This window comes from Bos javanicus, chromosome 25 (assembly GCF_032452875.1).
Source record: "Bos javanicus breed banteng chromosome 25, ARS-OSU_banteng_1.0, whole genome shotgun sequence".
In the NCBI taxonomy this organism is placed as follows: Eukaryota; Metazoa; Chordata; class Mammalia; order Artiodactyla; family Bovidae; genus Bos; species Bos javanicus.
The window spans coordinates 28381766-28400082 of record NC_083892.1 but is presented as its reverse complement, the minus strand read 5'-3'; the positions used below and the strand labels follow the sequence as shown (position 1 = coordinate 28400082).

Sequence of the window (18317 nt, the reverse complement as noted above, 5' to 3'; positions counted from 1 at the left end):
AAATCCAGGCTGGATGGGATCAACAATACAGAGAGGATACACGCAGGTTAGATAAATGTAAAAGGCAAAACAAAGTCTAAGAAAAGATAATAATAAGAACAGATATCCAGCTACAGCCAGATGGACTAAAGTTCAAGAGAGGACTTTGGCATCAATGATGGGAGGCAGAAATAAACCAAAGAGGTCAACAAGCAGGGCAATTAGTCAGAATGATAGAGAAGAGATTAGTTTATTCTAAAAAGGAAGGAGGGAAGAAGAATGCTATTTAACTGGTGGGTCAGATGGTAAAGAATCTGCCTGCAATGCAGGAGACCCAGGTTCGATCCATGGGTTGGGAAGATCCCCTGGAGAAGGAAATGGCAAACCACTCCACTATTCTTGCCTGGAGAATCCCATGGACAGAGGAGCCTGGCAGGTTACAGTCCGGGGGCCATAAACAGTCGGACACAACTGAGTGACTCACACATACAAGATATTCTACATTGAAAGACATACAATTATTTTATATACCATTATTTTATGTCTCTCCTCTATGAAAGTAACAATGCTACCAACTGAATATGACATGCCATTTCTAGCTACATCTGACTTTAGAAATGTTAGAAAGTAACAAAATGTTTCTGTTGCAACTGGAGAACAGCAGAGACACAAGGCTCCCTCCCAGGTGTGCTCAGGACAGGAACCTGATGAACACTCAGGCCCCACGATATGAAGGAGCAGGCTGGAACGCACTCTGGTGAGACCCTGATATGGGCCAACAAGCAGGAAGCTGAGCAAGGAGGGGAAAACCCAGGCTTCCCTCCCCTGGGTTTTTTACCATTTTACTTTACCATTGACACACAACACATCACTTTTGACACTTCTGGTCACATGTGTGAGGGATTTTCCCCCACCAAATTATTCTCTGCAACATGAGCCAGGTGTCCCACCAATTAACCCACTTTTGACATTATACCTACTTCAGAGGCCAGTCCCAAGTCTAGGCCGTCACCTGTGCTCCTGGCTGATGGGCTGTAAATCAAGGGTTCCCAGGGCCCCCTCCTCTGGTTTGATTAATCTGCTAGAGCAGCTCGGAGAACTCAGGGAAACACTGACCTACATTCACCAGTGTATTAAATGGTACAGATGAACAGACACATAATGCATGGTCTTGGGAGGGTCCTGAGCACAGGCACTTCTGTCCCCATGGAGACGGGGACATTACCCTCCAGATATGTGGTTGTGTTCACCAACCTGGAAGCTTCCCAAACCCCCCCAAGTGGGATTTTTATAGAGGCTGCTTCTTGTAGGCACGATCAATCATTAACTTCACTTCTAGCCCTTCTCCATACGTGTGTGTGTGTGTGTGTGTGTGTGTGTGTGTGTGGTGGGGCGTGCTGATAATTCCAAGCTTCTAATTATGGTTTAGTCACCCTGCTGACCAGCCCTCAAGCAGGATCCATCCAGGAGCCCACCTAAAGTTGCCTTATGACAACAAAAGATGCTTCTAGTGCTCTTATCACTTAGAAAACTACAAGGGCTTTAGGAGCTCTGTGCCAGGAACTAGGGGCAGAGACCAATATATATATATTTTCTACTATTTCACACTGTTACTGATGAAAAACTATACTGGCTTTAACCTGAAGGTCAAAGAGAATTTTTATTAGAGTGGAAAAATGCTCATGACCCAGTGTTAACAACAAAGAGCAACATACAAAATTGAATCATAAAGGCAAAAAAAACACCCTCCCCCAAAGGATGAATAGAAGAACTACTTCACAACGTCAGTGGTAGTTGTCTCAAAGTCCTGGAATTATGGGTAACTTCTTTTCTCTTTACTTCCCCTACCTTTCTATAATCAAAATGTAATATTTTTATAATCAGATAAGGACAAATATTAAATGTTTGTTTTTTTAAATCTGCCAGTTGTAGGCCACATGAATACTTCAGTTTATTTAAATATTAGATACACAACCATCTCATTAATGTACAGTTTCCCTGGTAGCTCAGACATAAAAAATCCACCAGCAATGCGGGAGACCTGGATTTGATCCCTGGGTTAGGAAGATCCCCTGGAGGAGGGCATGGCAATCCACTCCAGTATTCTTGCCTGGACAATCCACATGGATAGAGGAGCCTGGCTCAGTCCATGGGGTCGCAAAGAGTTGGACACGACTGAGTGACTAAGCAAGCACGCACAAGCCCTTCTTAACAGCAAGACATTACTCCAAGAACATCAGCTCAATGCATACTCATATCCGTTGAACTAATGTTCATTTTGAACATCCAAGAATGTGTAATAAGGAGAATTATTTCTGTCTTTCAAACATGAGGTTTCAAGAATATCAACATTATTACTCAAACATGGGGAAAGATGAATTACTTTCATTTCCTACTGGATCTTCAGCTTGGCATAATAATGGACCAGCAGAAAGACAACTGGTCACACTGCTGATGAAACGTCTACTGCCAAAGGTAAGCAGTGTTGTCTTGCACAAAATGAATTTCTCTTTTTAAAAAAAAAAAGACCTTGACGAGTAGCTGCCGTGTCCAGAAACTGAAGCTAACACATTTTATGCTGTGTTATCTTGACGAAATTGCTTTTTAGCCCTACATAATCAAATACCAATATATTTCTCCCCTCATATTTGAAAAGGAACATTTTGACAAAGGATAAAAATCTTGAAATATAAACATTATACTTGCCAAGAGTAATAAAACAAAATATGCTACCTTCTACTTTGGGTGGTACAAGCTCACACATAGGCTGAAAAACTTGGGAAAAATCAGATTTCTGTTTATAAAGTTTAAGAAATTGTTCAAATGCTTTTCCTTGCTCAGGTATATTAAATGCTCAAACAAGTAACAGGAGATAATACTATGGGTGTTCTAATTAAAGTATCACTTTTATTATAAAGTTTTCATTTAAAAACTCAAATGATATGTGATTATAATAATCATACATTTGGCCCTAGTGAAAAAGTATAGCCACAACATAAATGTCTTATTTTCTAGTATTAAACAGCAGTAAAGTCGAATTTTCTTAATAATTATCTAATGTACCATCATATCAGATAGTCAAAAGGAAATAACATAGCTTGAGTTAAGACTTGTTATTTTGGCAGCAGCTTCCTGCCACAGATCTTTTCTAAATGACAATATAAACAATGGAAGAATGAGAAACATAAACTAAGTGCTACAAAACGCTTAGAAAGCAATTATCTGAAACTGCAGGCAGCTAGTTTAAACAGCCCAAGAAACTTTTCCAACTAGAGTTACATGGACACAAATATGATGTTATATGTAAGAAGGTCATGGGTTAGAAAATATTGTAGAACTTTAAGTTACTACATGGCTAACAATGAGTCAATCTAGACTACTTACAATTGAACTGGACATTCAAAGGCTTGTAACTTCAAGATAAGAATTCATTTTGTGCTGCTTTGAACCAGGAGTTGCCTTCTGTATTTTTGCTAAATTTCCATACTGGGTCAAAGACATCTTCACGTTCTTCCAAAAGATGTGGAACGTATATACTATGGAATACCACTCAGTCATTAAAAAGAATGAAACAATGCTGTTTGCAGCAATGTAGATACAACTGTCTTACTAAGTAAAGTCAGTCAGAAACAGACAAATACCTTATGATATCACTGACATGTGGAATCTAAAATAGGACACGAATGAACCTTTCTACAAAACAGAATCAAGACTCATGGAGAACAGACATGTAGTTGCCAAGGAGGTGAGGGAGAGAGGGATGGATTGGGAATCTGGGGTCAGTAGAGGCAAACTATGACATTTAGAGTGGATAAACAACAGGGCCTACTGTATAGCACAGGGAACTATACCCAATCTCCCAGGATAAGTCATAATGGAAAAGAATATTAAATATATAGATATATAACTGAGTCACTTCACTGCACTGCAGAAATGAGCACAACACTGTAAATCAGGATATGTCAACAAATAATTAAAGAATGCATTTGTGGAAACTTTTGGCCAAAAGGAAAAAAGGAGACTACTGAGCCAGTCTGCTAATGCCTACTTGTCATCTTCCACACTCTGACTCAGATAGGCCTGGATAACAATCTCATATGTGTTTGATATTTTTTTCATTTTTATTGGAGTACGGTTGACTTACAATGCTGTGTTAGTTTCAGGTGTACAGCAAAGTAGTTCAGGTAGTTATACATATAAACATTCCACTCTTTTTCAGACTCTTTTTGCATTTAGGCCATACAGAACACTGAGTAGTTCCTTACACTATACAGTAGGCCCTTATTCAGTTCAGTTCAGTCGCTCAGTCGTGTCCGACTCTTTGCCACCCCATGAATCGCAGCACACCAGGCCTCCCTGTCCATCACCAACTCCCGGAGTTCACACAGACTTATGTCCATCGAGTCAGCGATGCCATCCAGCCATCTCATCCTCTGTCGTCCCCTTCTCCTCCTGCCCCCAATCCCTCCCAGCATCAGAGTCTTTTCCAATGAGTCAACTCTTCGCATGAGGTGGCCAAAGTACTGGAGTTTCAGCTTTAACATCATTCCTTCCAAAGAAATCCCAGGGCCGATCTCCTTTAGGATGGACTGGTTGGATCTCCTTGCAGTCCAAGGGACTCTCAAGAGTCTTCTCCAGCACCACAGTTCAAAAGCATCAATTCTTCGGTGCTCAGCTTTCTTCACAGTCCAACTCTCACATCCATACGTAACCACTGGAAAAACCACAGCCTTGACTAGATGGACTTTTGTTGGCAAAGTAATGTCTCTGCTTTTGAATATGCTATCTAGGTTGGTCATAACTTGCCTTCCAAGGAGTAAGCGTCTTTTAATTTCATGGCTGCAGTCACCATCTGCAGTGATTTTGGAGCCCCAAAAATAAAGTCTGACACTGTTTCCACTGTTTCCCCATCCTATTTCCCATGAAGTGGTGGGACCGGATGCCATGATCTTCGTTTTCTGAATGTTGAGCTTTAAGCCAACTTTTTCACTCTCCACTTTCACTTTCAAGAGGCTTTTGAGTTCCTCTTCACTTTCTGCCATAAGGGTGGTGTCACCTGCATATCTGAGGTTATTGATATTTCTCCCGGCAATCTTGATTCCAGCTTGTGTTTCTTACAGTCCAGCGTTTCTTATGATGTACTCTGCATATAAGTTAAATAAGCAGGGTGACAATATACAGCCTTGACGTACTCCTTTTCCTATCTGGAGCCAGTCTGTTGTTCCATGTCCAGTTCTAACTATTGCTTCCTGACCTGCATACAAACCTCTCAAGAGGCAGATCAGGTGGTCTTCCCTGGTATTCCTATCACTTTCAGAATTTTCCACAGTTTATTGTGATCCACACAGTCAAAGGCTTTGGCATAGTCAATAAAGCAGAAATAGATGTTTTTCTGGAACTCTCTTGCTTTTTCGATGATCCAGCAGATGTTGGCAATTTGATCTCTGGTTCCTCTGCCTTTTCTAAAACCAGCTTGAACATCTGGAAGTTCATGGTTCACGTATTGCTGAAGCCTGGCTTGGAGAATTTTGAGCATTACTTTACTAGCATGTGAGATGAGTGCAGTTGTGCAGTAGTTTGAGCATTCTTTGGCATTGCCTTTCTTTGGGATTGGAATGAAAACTGACCTTTTCCAGTCCTGTGGCCACTGCTGAGTTTTCCAAATTTGCTGGCATATTGAGTGCAGCACTTTCACAGCATCATCTTTCAGGATCTGAAATAGCTCCACTGGAATTCCATCACCTCCACTAGCTTTGTTCGTAGTGATGCTTTCTAAGGCCCACTTGACTTTCACATTCCAGCATGTCTGGCTCTAGGTCAGTGATCACACCATCGTGATTATCTGGGTCGTGAAGATCTTTTTTGTACAGTTCCTCTGTGTATTCTTGCCATCTCTTCTTAATATCTTCCGCTTCGGTTAGGTCCATACCATTTCTGTCCTTTATCAAGCCCATCTTTGCATGAAATGTTCCCTTTGTATCTCTAATTTTCTTGAAGAGATCTCTAGTCTTTCCCATTGTGTTGTTTTCCTCTATTTCTTTGCATTGATCGCTGAAGAAGGCTTTCTTATCTCTTCTTGCTATTCTTTGGAACTCTGCATTCAGATGCTTATATCCTTCCTTTTCTCCTTTGCTTTTCGCTTCTCTTCTTTTCACAGCTATTTGTAAGGCCTCCCCAGGCAGCCATTTTGCTTTTTGCATTTCTCTTCCATGGGGATGGTCTTGATCCCTGTCTCCTGTACAATGTCACGAACCTCATTCCATAGTTCATCAGGCACTCTATCTATCAGATCTAGGCCCTTAAATCTATTTCTCATTTCTACTGTATAATCATAAGGGATTTGATTTAGGAACCTGGAATGTCAGGTCCATGAATCAAGGCAAATTGGAAGTGGTCAAACAAGAGATGGCAAGAGTGAATGTCGACATTCTAGGAATCAGCGAACTAAAATGGACTGGAATGGGTAAATTTAACTCAGATGACCATTATATCTACTACTGCGGGCAGGAATCCCTCTGAAGAAATGGAGTAGCCATCATGGTCAACAAAAGAGTCCGAAATGCAGTACTTGGATGCAATCTCAAAAACGACAGAATGATCTCTGTTCGTTTCCAAGGCAAACCATTCAATATCACAGTAATCCAAGTCTATGCCCCAACCAGTAACGCTGAAGAAGCTGAAGTTGAACGGTTCTATGATGACCTACAAGACCTTTTAGAACTAACACCCAAAAAAGATGTTCTTTTCATTATAGGGGACTAGAATGCAAAAGTAGGAAGTCAAGAAACACCTCGAGTAACAGGCAAATTTGGCCTTGGAATACGGAATGAAGCAGGGCAAAGGCTAATAGAATTTTGCCAAGAAAATGCACTGGTCATAAAAAACACCCTCTTCCAACAACACAAGAGAAGACTCTATACATGGACATCACCAGATGGTCAACACTGAAATCAGATTGATTATATTCTTTGCAGCCAAAGATGGAGAAGCTCTATACAGTCAGCAAAAACAAGACCAGGAGATGACTGTGGCTCAGATCATGAACTCCTTATTGCCAAATTCAGACGTAAATTGAAGAAAGTAGGGAAAACCACTAGACCATTCAGGCCCTTATTAGTTATCTATTTTATACAGAGCTGTGTGTATCATATGTGTTTGATATTGCCAACCCTGCTGTTTACTTCCATTTAAACCCATTCTGATTTTCATGTTCCTGTCTTAGCAACAAGCGAAGAGGATACACCTGAAGGTAAAGTTCACAGCCAAAGAGACTTTAGCAACCAAGCCAGATGTTGACTTGCTAGTTTTATAAATAATCCAAGATGGATCAGAAACTAATGCCTATTTTTCATGTCTTATATAATGTCAGTGTTAATCACCAAAAAAGGCACTGATTTAATTTCTCAAGCATAAAATCGGGCAGGGGGGATAGGAGCGAGTATGGAATGTGATCAGCTGAAAAATAAAGAAAATGTATACAGTACCTCTTACCACTACAGAGCTCTGGTGAGTCTCATTCACTCTTTTAACAAACATTTGTCAAATACCCTGGTGGCTCAAATGGTAAAGAATCTGCCTGCAATGCAGAAGACCTGGGTTTGATCCCTGGGTTGGGAAGATCCCCTGGAGGAGGGCATGGCAACCCACTCCAGTATTCTTGCCTGGGAAATCCCCATTGACAGAGGAGCCTGGCAGGTTATAGCCCTTTGGAGTCACAAAGAATCGGACACGATTGAATGGCTAAGCATAGCACACAAATACCATAAAGTGTGCCATGTTAGATAAAATTCAGATATGAGTAAGGAATCCAGTTCGGGAGAGGGAAGCTAGGATAAAATAGAGGAAATGAAGTGTATTTACAGATATGAAACTTAGGAAGGGAGACGGGGCAGCTATCTGCAACTGGAGAAAGCTTCACAGCAGAGGTAGTAAGGAAGCTGAGACCTGAAGGTTGCAGAGAATTTCTGCAAGTCAAAGAAGTGGAAAGAAAGGACAGTCTGGGCTCTCAAGAAAAGTGCTGGGCACACCTGCAGAAATGGCAAGATGAGTAGAGACGTGTAGCATTCCTGGGGAAGATGGTGAACGACGAGCCTGGAAATGTCCACTGCAGCCAGACAGCCATGGGGCAGGAAGGGCAAAAGAGGGAAGGGCAGGTTTTCTGGGATACCAACTACCATCTTCGGCTACACATCAAAAGTCCCCCAAGATGTTTAAAATGCGGATTCTTGAATCCCACTAGGAATAAGAAACCCATTTTTTAAGCTCCTACAGTGGTCATCAATATCAGATCTGGGTAGAACATGAAGAACTGCAGGGCAGAAGCAAAGAGAACAAGAAAGGGGAAAACGACTACAAGAGAAGAAGAGGCAGAGCAAGGGACTTCCCTGGTGGTCCAGTGGTTAAGAATCCGCATTCCAGTGAAGAGGACACAGGTTTGATCCCAGGTAGGGGAACTAAGATCCCATATGCCCCAGGGCAACTGAGCCCGCACACAGCAATTAAGAGAGTCCATGCACACACGAAGAGCCAGCACAGCCAAAATTTTTTTTTAATTGATTTTTTTTTTTAAGGTAGAACAGAAAATATCAAATACTGACAGCAGGCCAATGGAGAAGAAGCAGTACATTAGGTCGAAAAGAATAAGGAGACTTAAGAAGGGGCGAAGGTTTGCAGGAAAAGACATCAAATTTGGACGCTTTGGGGTTGAGTTCCTTACTGGGTAGGTAATTTTGTTCTAGAAATTCAGGAAAACTAATTTCGTATTTAAACATATTCTAGGGTTGCTACGTACTGCAGCTTAACTGTGTTTAATTAGCTTTGGGGGTATGCATCCCTCTCTCTAAATACATCAAAGACATATATAAGGCACAGTGCTAGAAACTTAAGAGGAAGTCGATAAATAAATATATTGAATAATAAAAGTGGAAGTCTTAAAAAAAAAGTTGCAGATTTTAGTCTTTTTTAGAAAGAAAAGAAAAACCTCTCCATTTTTTTTTTTTAAAGATGTCATAACTCTTACCTTTGCAGCCAAGGCTTTTAAACTATCAAGGAATCTTTGCCAGAAATCCCTGAAGAGCGGGCGGTCGATTTTCTTCAGGCTGTCTTTGGTGCTAGCGTCCACACTGACGTAGAGCTGGGTAACTGGTTTGAGGTCCCTTGGTAATTCAAAATTCAAAAAAAAAAACGCAACAGAAAAAAATTACACATAAGTCAGGCTCTTCATAATGTTAAACTTACAATCTGTAATAGATGCAGTGCTTAAATATGTCACTGGGTCTAGAGGCTTCTACTTCTCCCAGAAATTGAAGGTATGATTTGTTTCACTGGTGGCTCAGCTGGTGGGCTTCCCTCATAGCTCAGATGGTAAAAAATTCGCCTGCAATGCAGGAGAGCCTGGTTCGATTCCTGGGTTGGGAAAATTCTCTGGAGAAGTGATAGGCTACCCACTCCAGTATTCCTGGGCTTCCCTTGTGGCTCAGCTGGTAAAGAATCTGCCTGCATTGTGGGAGACCTGGGTCTGATCCCTGGCTTGGGAAGATTCCTTGGAGTAGGGAAAGTCTACCCACTCCAGTATTCTGGCCTGGAGAATTCCAAGGACTTTATGGTCCATGGGATTGCAAAGAGGCGGACACGACTGAGGACTTTCATTTTCACTTTCAATGCAGAAGATGCAAGAGATGCAAGTACAATCCCTGGGTCAGGAAGACCCCTTAGAGAAGGAAATGGCAACCCACTCCAGTCTTCTTGCCTGGGAAATCCCATGGACAGAGGAGCCTGGTGAGCTAAGTCCATGGGGTGATAAACAGTCAGACAGGACTGAGCATGCATGACATTGTAACAGAATGAAATATCAGTTGGTTATTCTTTAAAATGACTGGACACCATCCCTAATGAACTGAAAACATTTGATTACTTAAAACTGGTCTCTCTTCAAACAGGTCTCTCTTCAGTGGAAAATAAAACAAGATCAAGCTTTAGCTCTGGCACTTTCAGCTCAATTACAAGGGGCTCTCAGACCGAAGCTTCTCCAAAAACTCTGCCACTAAGGCTTCTCCAGGGATCTGTGCTGATGGGCCACTTCCCATCATCCATTTGCTAATGGGGTTTTCTAAGGAACAAGAACAAGTCTTCTCTGAAGCACATAGAGCCACACCAAGGCCTTGTCTAGGCCTCTGAGAACAGGAGTGGGTTGACAGTCAAGCCTTGCGTGGACAAACAATGACCTACTCCGAGGGCCGTCAGCAAAGCAGAGTTAGCAGAAGGGCAGCAACATATTCACAAAACAGCACAACCCAGAAGAAAAACACATGTTGCAGATTTTTATTTTCTTTGCCTTCTTAATCTGCATCCGTCAGTACCACTCATTCCCCACTTCTCTCAAACTCACTGGCTCATTTCACAAAGTAATCATCTACCACATTTCTTGCCAGTTATGTTTAAAGCTCAGATTGTACTTTTTCCAAAGCCTCTCTGTTCTCCCTGCCAATGGGTCTCATAATTCACTCTCTTCAGTGAATTTCGAGAAAGAAATAAATTGCCCCTTAATAATCCTTACTAAATTCTATTATTAATTTCCTATAACTATTTCATAATTTATATTAACCTCGAAAATGTTATTTACGTGTTGTTTTTTTTGGTTTCAAAGTCTATGCCCTTTTAAAAACTGACACATAATTCACATGCCATAAAATTCACCATCAAAGGGGTGATGTGCTTTTATATCTATCAGGGTTGGCCTTACAACTTTCCTTGACGGACAGGAACTCTATTTTTCTTTTTACCCAGTCATATCAGTAGACACTGAAAGCTACTTTTCAGTGGATATCGTTGACTTCAACTGACAGAACTTTTAAAGGAATGTAGGCCAAACGAATGCTTGTAATGATCTGGCTTAGTGACATATGGAAAAACCAGAAGGGGCTAAAGTCAAAGTTGTTAAAAGTGGGGAAGCTTTGATCAAAGCTAGGAAAGAATGATTAAAACACGGCAGACTCTCATTGCTTTAATCCCTCTCCAGGGCTGATATGATATCTAAAAGGAATCCTTAAAAGTTCAATAATGTGTCACTACTGAGCAAAGGACATCAATTACTGGAAACGCAAAACGACTGTAACTATAATGCCGGCAACTTGTCTCACCACCCCTTTTGCTGGGGGCCTCTTTAATAAAATAAACTAGTCTAACTGGACTTTGTGTTTTACAAAACTAAAAAAGATCATCTTAATGGATACTGCAGGCTATCATCATCTAATAACTCACGGAACTTTGTGTCATAAAGCTGCCTGATGCAAAATGGGAAGCAGCCTGACCTTTTCACTACACCTCCATACCTGCCTTTAGATTATGAACAGTAAATTCCAAAGGCCTTAGTTGTTTCACAAGCCCTCATCATTTCACACACACACAAAAAAGGCGGGGGGGGGACCTGGACATTGATACTAGCAATAAGGAATTTTGTCAATACTAGATGTTTGAAGTGCTATAATTAAGGAATTTTATAGATTTTTTTCCCAAGGAGCAGAGGAAGAATGGAGAAGAGGAAAAGTCCTAAGGAGCTTTCGAGTTCATTCCTAAGTGGCTCAAAAGCAGTAAAAGGACCTTGGAGAAATGTTCTGAGTCTCTGCTATTGGCCTCTGTTCCCTGAAAAAACAGGCAATGAGGCTCCAAGCTCAGTCATTTGTCTGCCTCCATTTTATACAGAGATAGGATGGTTTTAGTCACATCCTTAAAACTATCATAATAATTCCTGAGTCTCAGAATCTCTCAATGCTGTTGAGAGTAATTAAAAACTATACAATGAAAAGGATATAAAGTCTGAGCCCAATCCCCAGTGAAAACATCCTGTGAATCTTGATATGATTATTGTGATGACCTTTCATCCTGCTAATTTTAAACCTGAGTTATGAATGATCGTATATAGAAATACACAGTAACTGAACATAAAAATCCTCTCCTTCTTCCTTTCTTTAGAGATCAGGCCTCATTCTACCCAGAATAATCTCAATAATCATATCAAGGTCCTACCTAAAATGAACCTACTCATCTCTACAGAAAGGAAAAAAGGGAGACAAATTTATGTTTATAAGAAATCAAGGACATCAAATCAGTCAATCCTAAAGGAAATCAACCCTGAATATTCACTGGAAAGACTGATGCTGAAACTCAAATAACTTTGGCCATCTAATGTGAAGAGCCGACTCATTGGAACCTTTCCTGATGCTAGGAAAGGTTGATGGCAGGAGGAGAAGAGGGTGACAGAGGATGAGATGATTGGATAGCATCACCATCTCAATGGATGTAAGTTTAAGCAAACTTTGAGAAATAGTGAAAAACAGGGAAGACTGGAGTGCTGTAGTTCACGAGGTTGCAGGGAGTTGAAAATGACTTAGCAACTGAACAACAAGAAATCAAGGGAATTCAGCAGTAACTTTGATGCTCCTATTAATAAAAAAATAACCAAAGTGACCATAAGCAAGTGAGAAGTACACTAAGTTATACACATATTGGAATATTCTAGTTATCTTTAAGTACTGATTCATAGTTTAATTGCCTTGTGTTCAGATACTGTGCTCTAAATGATTTCAACACTTTCTTGAAACCTGCTGTAATGCCGAGCACATGGCTGTTTGTTAACTGTTCTGAGAGCAAGTTCTGTGCTCTTAAGAATTTACATTCCAAAGTGTCAAGTTTCAATACTCTATTTCTGCCATATAGACTAAACTTGTTAATTTAGCCATTCAAATCTTCACTACTTTTACTGATTTTGATTTACTTGTTTTATCCACTTGAGAGAAGCGTGTTAAAAACTTGCTATTTCTCCTTAGAGTTCTGTCAATTTTGAGATTATGTTACTGAGTGTTTACAAATTCTGACATATATACAAACATACTGCTTTATGTTCCTAGTGGGTTTAATATTTTATTATTAGGAAATGCCCCATTTCATCTCAAGTAATGGTTCTTGCCTAAAGTACACCTGACTGATACTACATAGCCTATCTTTCCAATGGTGTTTCTCACGTATTATATTATTATGCACTAACAATGTCACTACAAGGAGGTCGTTATTACTGTGATCATTTTACAGATGAGTAACTAGCCACTGAGAAGTTATCTTCCCCATGTCAGAAAGACAATAAGAAAGCAAGTCAAGATTCAAATTCAGATCTCTTCTAGACAGAGCCCAACCCAGCTCCTCCTCATTTCACTGTGCTACCTCTCTCTCTTTAGCTCATCCAGAAAAGCATAGTTCTGAAAAGTATTCCATCGATTCATAGACAAAAAAGAAGACTATATTTTAAACTTAATACAAACAGAACAGTGGCAGATTTTATTTTCTTGGGCTCCAAAATCACTGCTGACGGTGACTGCAGCCACAAAATTAAAAGATGCTCCTTGGAAGAAAAGCTATGATGAACCTAGACAGCATATTAAAAGGCAGAAACATCACTTTGCCAACAAGGGTCCATATATTCAAAGCTATGGCTTTTCCAGTAGGCGTGTACGCACATGAGAGTTGGACCATAAAGAAAGCTGAGCGCCGACAAATTGATGCTTTTGAACTGTGGTGTTGGAGAAGACTCTTGAGAGTCTCCTGGATTGCAAGGAGATCAAACCAGTCAATCCTAAAGGAAATCAACTCTGAATATTCATTGGAAGGACTGATGCTGAACCTGAAGCTCCCATACTTTGACCACCTGATGGGAAGAACTGACTCACTGGAAAAGACTCTGATGCTGGGAAAGATTGTGGGCAGGAGGAGCAGGGAGCAACAGAGGATGAGATTCTTGGATGGCATCACTGGCTCACTGGCCATGAGTTTGAGCAAACTCTGGAAGATCATGAAAGACAGGGAAGCCTGGCGTGCACAGTCCATGTGGTCGCAAAGAGTCGGACATGACTTAGTGACTGAACAACAACAACAACAAAAACAAAACAGGCTAGGAGGAAATAAGAGACTTCTGTGGAAAGGAGCAAGTAGTATTTATAACCAATCTTCATTTCATTGTCGCTGTTATCTATAGCCACTTTGAGCTGATAAACACAAGAAAACTTTACTTTATTAAAATTCATGCATTTCTTCAAACATTTACTAAGTAATATGTGAAGAGATGTCCAATTTACAGAGTTTCTCTAACACCTATAGTGACTATCCTATTAATAGCAAAAACACGAAGCAAACAAAATAACAGAAGCACAAGTGGAAGAAGTGAAAGAAAGAGAATGAAGCTCACACATAGTTTTGATGAAGATGCTCAAAAGTAAACACACACAGGGACAAATTCCGCGGTGGTGGAGGAGGTGTGGGAAGTTAAATGTTAATTGTGTCATAGTTAAAAATGGAACAGAGCTCTGTCTTCTTACAATAAGCCTGCTGGCAGGGAGTAAGCTTTGAATTAACTGTATGTATCAAAAAAGAAAAAATATAAGATTTTAAATGTAAACTTAAAAACAGTGGACAAGAAAATTGTGTAGAGGTGAACTGAAGATGAAGCTAAGAGCAAGTCAGTCTACAAAGGGCTGTACACTTGACTCTACACCCTCTAATACACTCACAAAGAGGGAGACAGTTTTAGGATTCGAACACCCACAAAGGAAAGGACCCACTAGGTTCAGGGGACTTCCCTCGTGGTCCAGTGGCTAAAAATCTGCCTTGGGATGAAGGGGACACGGGTTTGATCCCTGGTCAGGGAACTAAGAACCCACATGCTGTGGGGCAACGAAGCCCACACGAAGCAACTACTGAGCCTGTGTGCTCTGGAACCTGCATGCCACAATTAGCTTGCACACCGCAACTAGAGAGTTTGTGCACCCACATACCGCAAGTAAGACCCATGCAGCCAAATAAATAAATAATAGAAGGAAAAAAAAAACTGGGTTCAGTGTTGTGGAACATCACACTCAGCACCTTCCTTACTCTGCCACATGGTCTGCTTTGAACAAGATGTCTCAGGAGGTCTTTGACACCTTAGCACAGAACAGTTTACAGGAAGGAACAACATGCAGCGGTCCAGTGGGACAGCATTATCCAGGTGCGATGGGCCTTTCTGACGGCAGGGCTGAATGTCAGCACAGATCATGCAGTCTCCAGAATTAAGAGTCCTAAACTCACGTGTCTGCAGGAGCCAAGGATACGATGCGAGTCACTTCTAAACGAAACAAGCCACTTCTAAACGAAAAAGAGGTTCTCTGGACACCGAACCACAGACTGTGTGTGAAACACTCCAGAATATTCTTGCCTTACCCCAAGCAATAGGCTTCTATTTTTCTGATATGTGGTGTTCTGTCTGCCTTCCATTGTTTCATGCCTGTTAGAAATGCTGACGGAAATTTCTCTGCTGTAAGGGATTCAACAGTGCGATTCCTCTGACAAGTAGTAGATGACACTCAGCCTCAGGGCTGAGGAGACAGCCAAGTGGTGGAGAGCACGGCAAACTGAAAAGTACAGGCTTTTGAATGGATAACCATTCCTTAGTGTGATATTGTCAGATAGTAACAAGTAGACACTTGGTCTTTGTCCCTAATCCCTGGCACAGAGCTCCTAATTTTGGTATTTCTCGAGTGACAGAGGTGAGAGATGTGTTTTCTGTTATCTCTAATGAGCCCCTCTCCACCAAACAAGAATTTATATTAATGAAGTGACTCTTGGTGGGCCCCTGGACAGCTTGAGGACAGGGGGCTGGTGCCAAAAGAACCAACCCAGTGATTAGAGGGTTGGCACTTTCAGCCCCACCCACAACCTCTAGGAAAGGGAGACGAGCTAGATAAGAGACTGAGTTCATCACCAATGATCGATCACAACGATTTCAATCGATCCTGTTTCCCAGCTGGCGCTAGTGGTAAAGAACCTGCCTGCCAATGCAGGAGACCCAAGAGACATGGCTTGAAATTCTGTGGATGGGCTGGGAGGTCCGTTCATCCTGGCTGCCTTTGCTAGTCTCAGTTGGCACATCTGCTGGACTGGCTGGTTCATGATGGCCTCAACTGGGACAGCTGGGGCCTCTGTGTGTGCAGCCTCTTAACCCCCAGCAAGTCTGAAGTTGATCACATGGTGGCAGGGTTTCAGAGAGCAGCAAGAAAGGGCAAGCCTCGGTGCAGAGACATCATTCAAGCCTCTGCTTCTGTCACCTTCGCTCACTTCCTCCTGGCCAAAGCAAGTCACGTGGCCGAGCTTGGAGTCAGTGGGGGGACACTCAGAGCTACAGCACAAAGATCGCGGATACAAGGAGAGGGAGAATTTATGGTCATGGTTTGTCGTCTACTGTAGCGCAAAACAGACTTTGTACCCTGTACTTTGTACCCTGTACAAAGAGGGTGGCCTTGAACCTACTGGGACTCAGTGTTTTTCAGGAATTCAATTAAAAAAAAAAATCGGAGTTATGTTGGAAGGCCCGGAGGGTTCTTAAGACTGGAAATCTCAAACTGGCAATTGATAAGGAGTAGGTTTTATTTGTCCTGCACCACGTTTAAAAGCTTTTTTTTTTTTTTTTTTTTTGAGCCAACATTTAAATCCTGAGATTCTGCATAAAAGAGATTTCTTTTGGAAACCTTTGGAAAAAAAGACAATCTGGCAAAAATTGCCAAGCACCAAGTATGAAGTGCTGTTTTTATGACATTAGATCACTTCAGAACACACTTATCTGGTTTTTGACTCACACCACTTCTGACACCAGATGTGTGGTTCCTCTCCACACCAAGGAGGCCTGAAGTTCTCTGCAGACACCAGCTAGGTGTCCTGTGTTTAATTCCATTCTGACAGTAAATCGCTGGAGTCAGCACAGACCTCCCGGGTCAGGACTCAGTCCCAGGCCGCCCCTACTTCTGACACGAGTCACAGTCCCAGGCTGCCACCTGTGCTTCTGATCAACTGCCTGTGGATCTGCGTGCCCTATGACCCCTCCTCGGGTTTGATAATCTGCTAGAACAGCTCTCAGAGCTCAGGGAAAACAGTTTACTTTCTATTAATAGTTTATTTTCAAGATTACAACTCAGAAAACTGCTGGATAAAAAGATGAGGGGGAAAGGGCACTGGGCGTCTCTACTCTCTCCAGATGCATCAGCTTCGCACCACCTGAAGTGTTCGCTGTCCTGGAAACCAAACGAATGGTGGCGAGTTTGAGTGGCTCGGTCCCAAGGAAAATGATTACAGCAGAAGGTAACTGATGCATGCTAGGGTACCTCAGTTTCATGCCTATCAAAAATACTATTATAAAAACACTTGCTTTTGTGGAACTAAGAGGACTTTTTCTCAAGAGAAGGGGTTTTTGTTGTTGTTTAATCCTCAACAGCTCTATCATTAAATGTCACATTCTTGTCAGTTTTATTAGCTGCCATGTTGACAAATAAAAACATAAAGCTTTCTCATCTGCCTAAGGTATTTTTTCCTATCTTCCATAAATCCTCACGGACCACTCACTGTGAAAACTCCCTTCTGTGGGAGAACTGTCAGTAAGGAACCCTATGCTTTGGAGCTGGAGGGAGAACTGAGATCCTCTTAAAGAAAAGTTGAGTATCCCAAAAAGGCCACTAGCCTGAATGTAACACTTGTAAGTGGGTCAAGGGAAGACCAGCTAACAAAGTCAAGAGTTTCTTTGAAAATACCAGAGTATGGCGGATCCCTCTACTGTTACAGAGCCCCACTATCCTAGCAATCAACCTGGCTGGAACTTTCCCAGTCATCAGCTAAGTCCTCTTCCATGCAGGGCTCACAGAGCCATCCAGTTTGCCAAGCTTATCTATCTATCATGCCTCAATGACACCTTTTTTCCCTCTTTTTTATTTTTTAAATTATGAAAGTATGACAACACATATACAGCAGACTTGGAAAACACAGAACAAAGTTACATATAGTTCCGCTATATATTACGATTATTTTTTTAGGTAGAAAAATTAAGATTTTTAGTTGGAGTTTCAATATCAAACTCTCAAAAACTAACAGAATGAATAGACAGAAAAGTAGAAGGATATGGTAGATCCAAAAAGCACCATGAACCAACTCAACATAATTAAGATTTATACAATTTTCACACAACAGTAGGATATAAACTCAAGTTCCCATAGACTATAAACTAGGAGACACTGGAATATATCCAAGGACATAAAACAAGGTGCAAAAATTTCATGGTCTATAGGTACTGAAATCACAGAATCTGTTCTCTTACCACTGTGGAATTATGTTAGAAATCAATATCAAAAGATATCTGAAAATAATCCACATGTTTTCAAGTGCAATGTCAATGACACCTTTTTGAAGACTCCTCATTCTGTCTTCCTTTCATCCTTACAACTCTTAAACAAACCTTACCATCTCCTATCCAGTTTCCTGTTTCTTGGCCTTCC

At 41.3% G+C, this 18317-nt stretch overlaps 1 protein-coding gene across 4 annotated transcripts in view; it reads right to left on the bottom strand.

Annotated features, from left to right (window-relative positions):
* The window catches only part of LOC133238571 (S-adenosyl-L-methionine-dependent tRNA 4-demethylwyosine synthase TYW1), a 148228-nt gene that overhangs the window by 63608 nt on the left and 66303 nt on the right, over positions 1-18317 (bottom strand). For all 4 annotated transcript variants that reach the window (XM_061401827.1, XM_061401828.1, XM_061401829.1 and 1 more), the window contains one exon: positions 8999-9134. In XM_061401827.1, coding sequence (XP_061257811.1) covers positions 8999-9134 — 136 coding nt within the window. The remainder of the gene's footprint in view (positions 1-8998; positions 9135-18317) is intronic.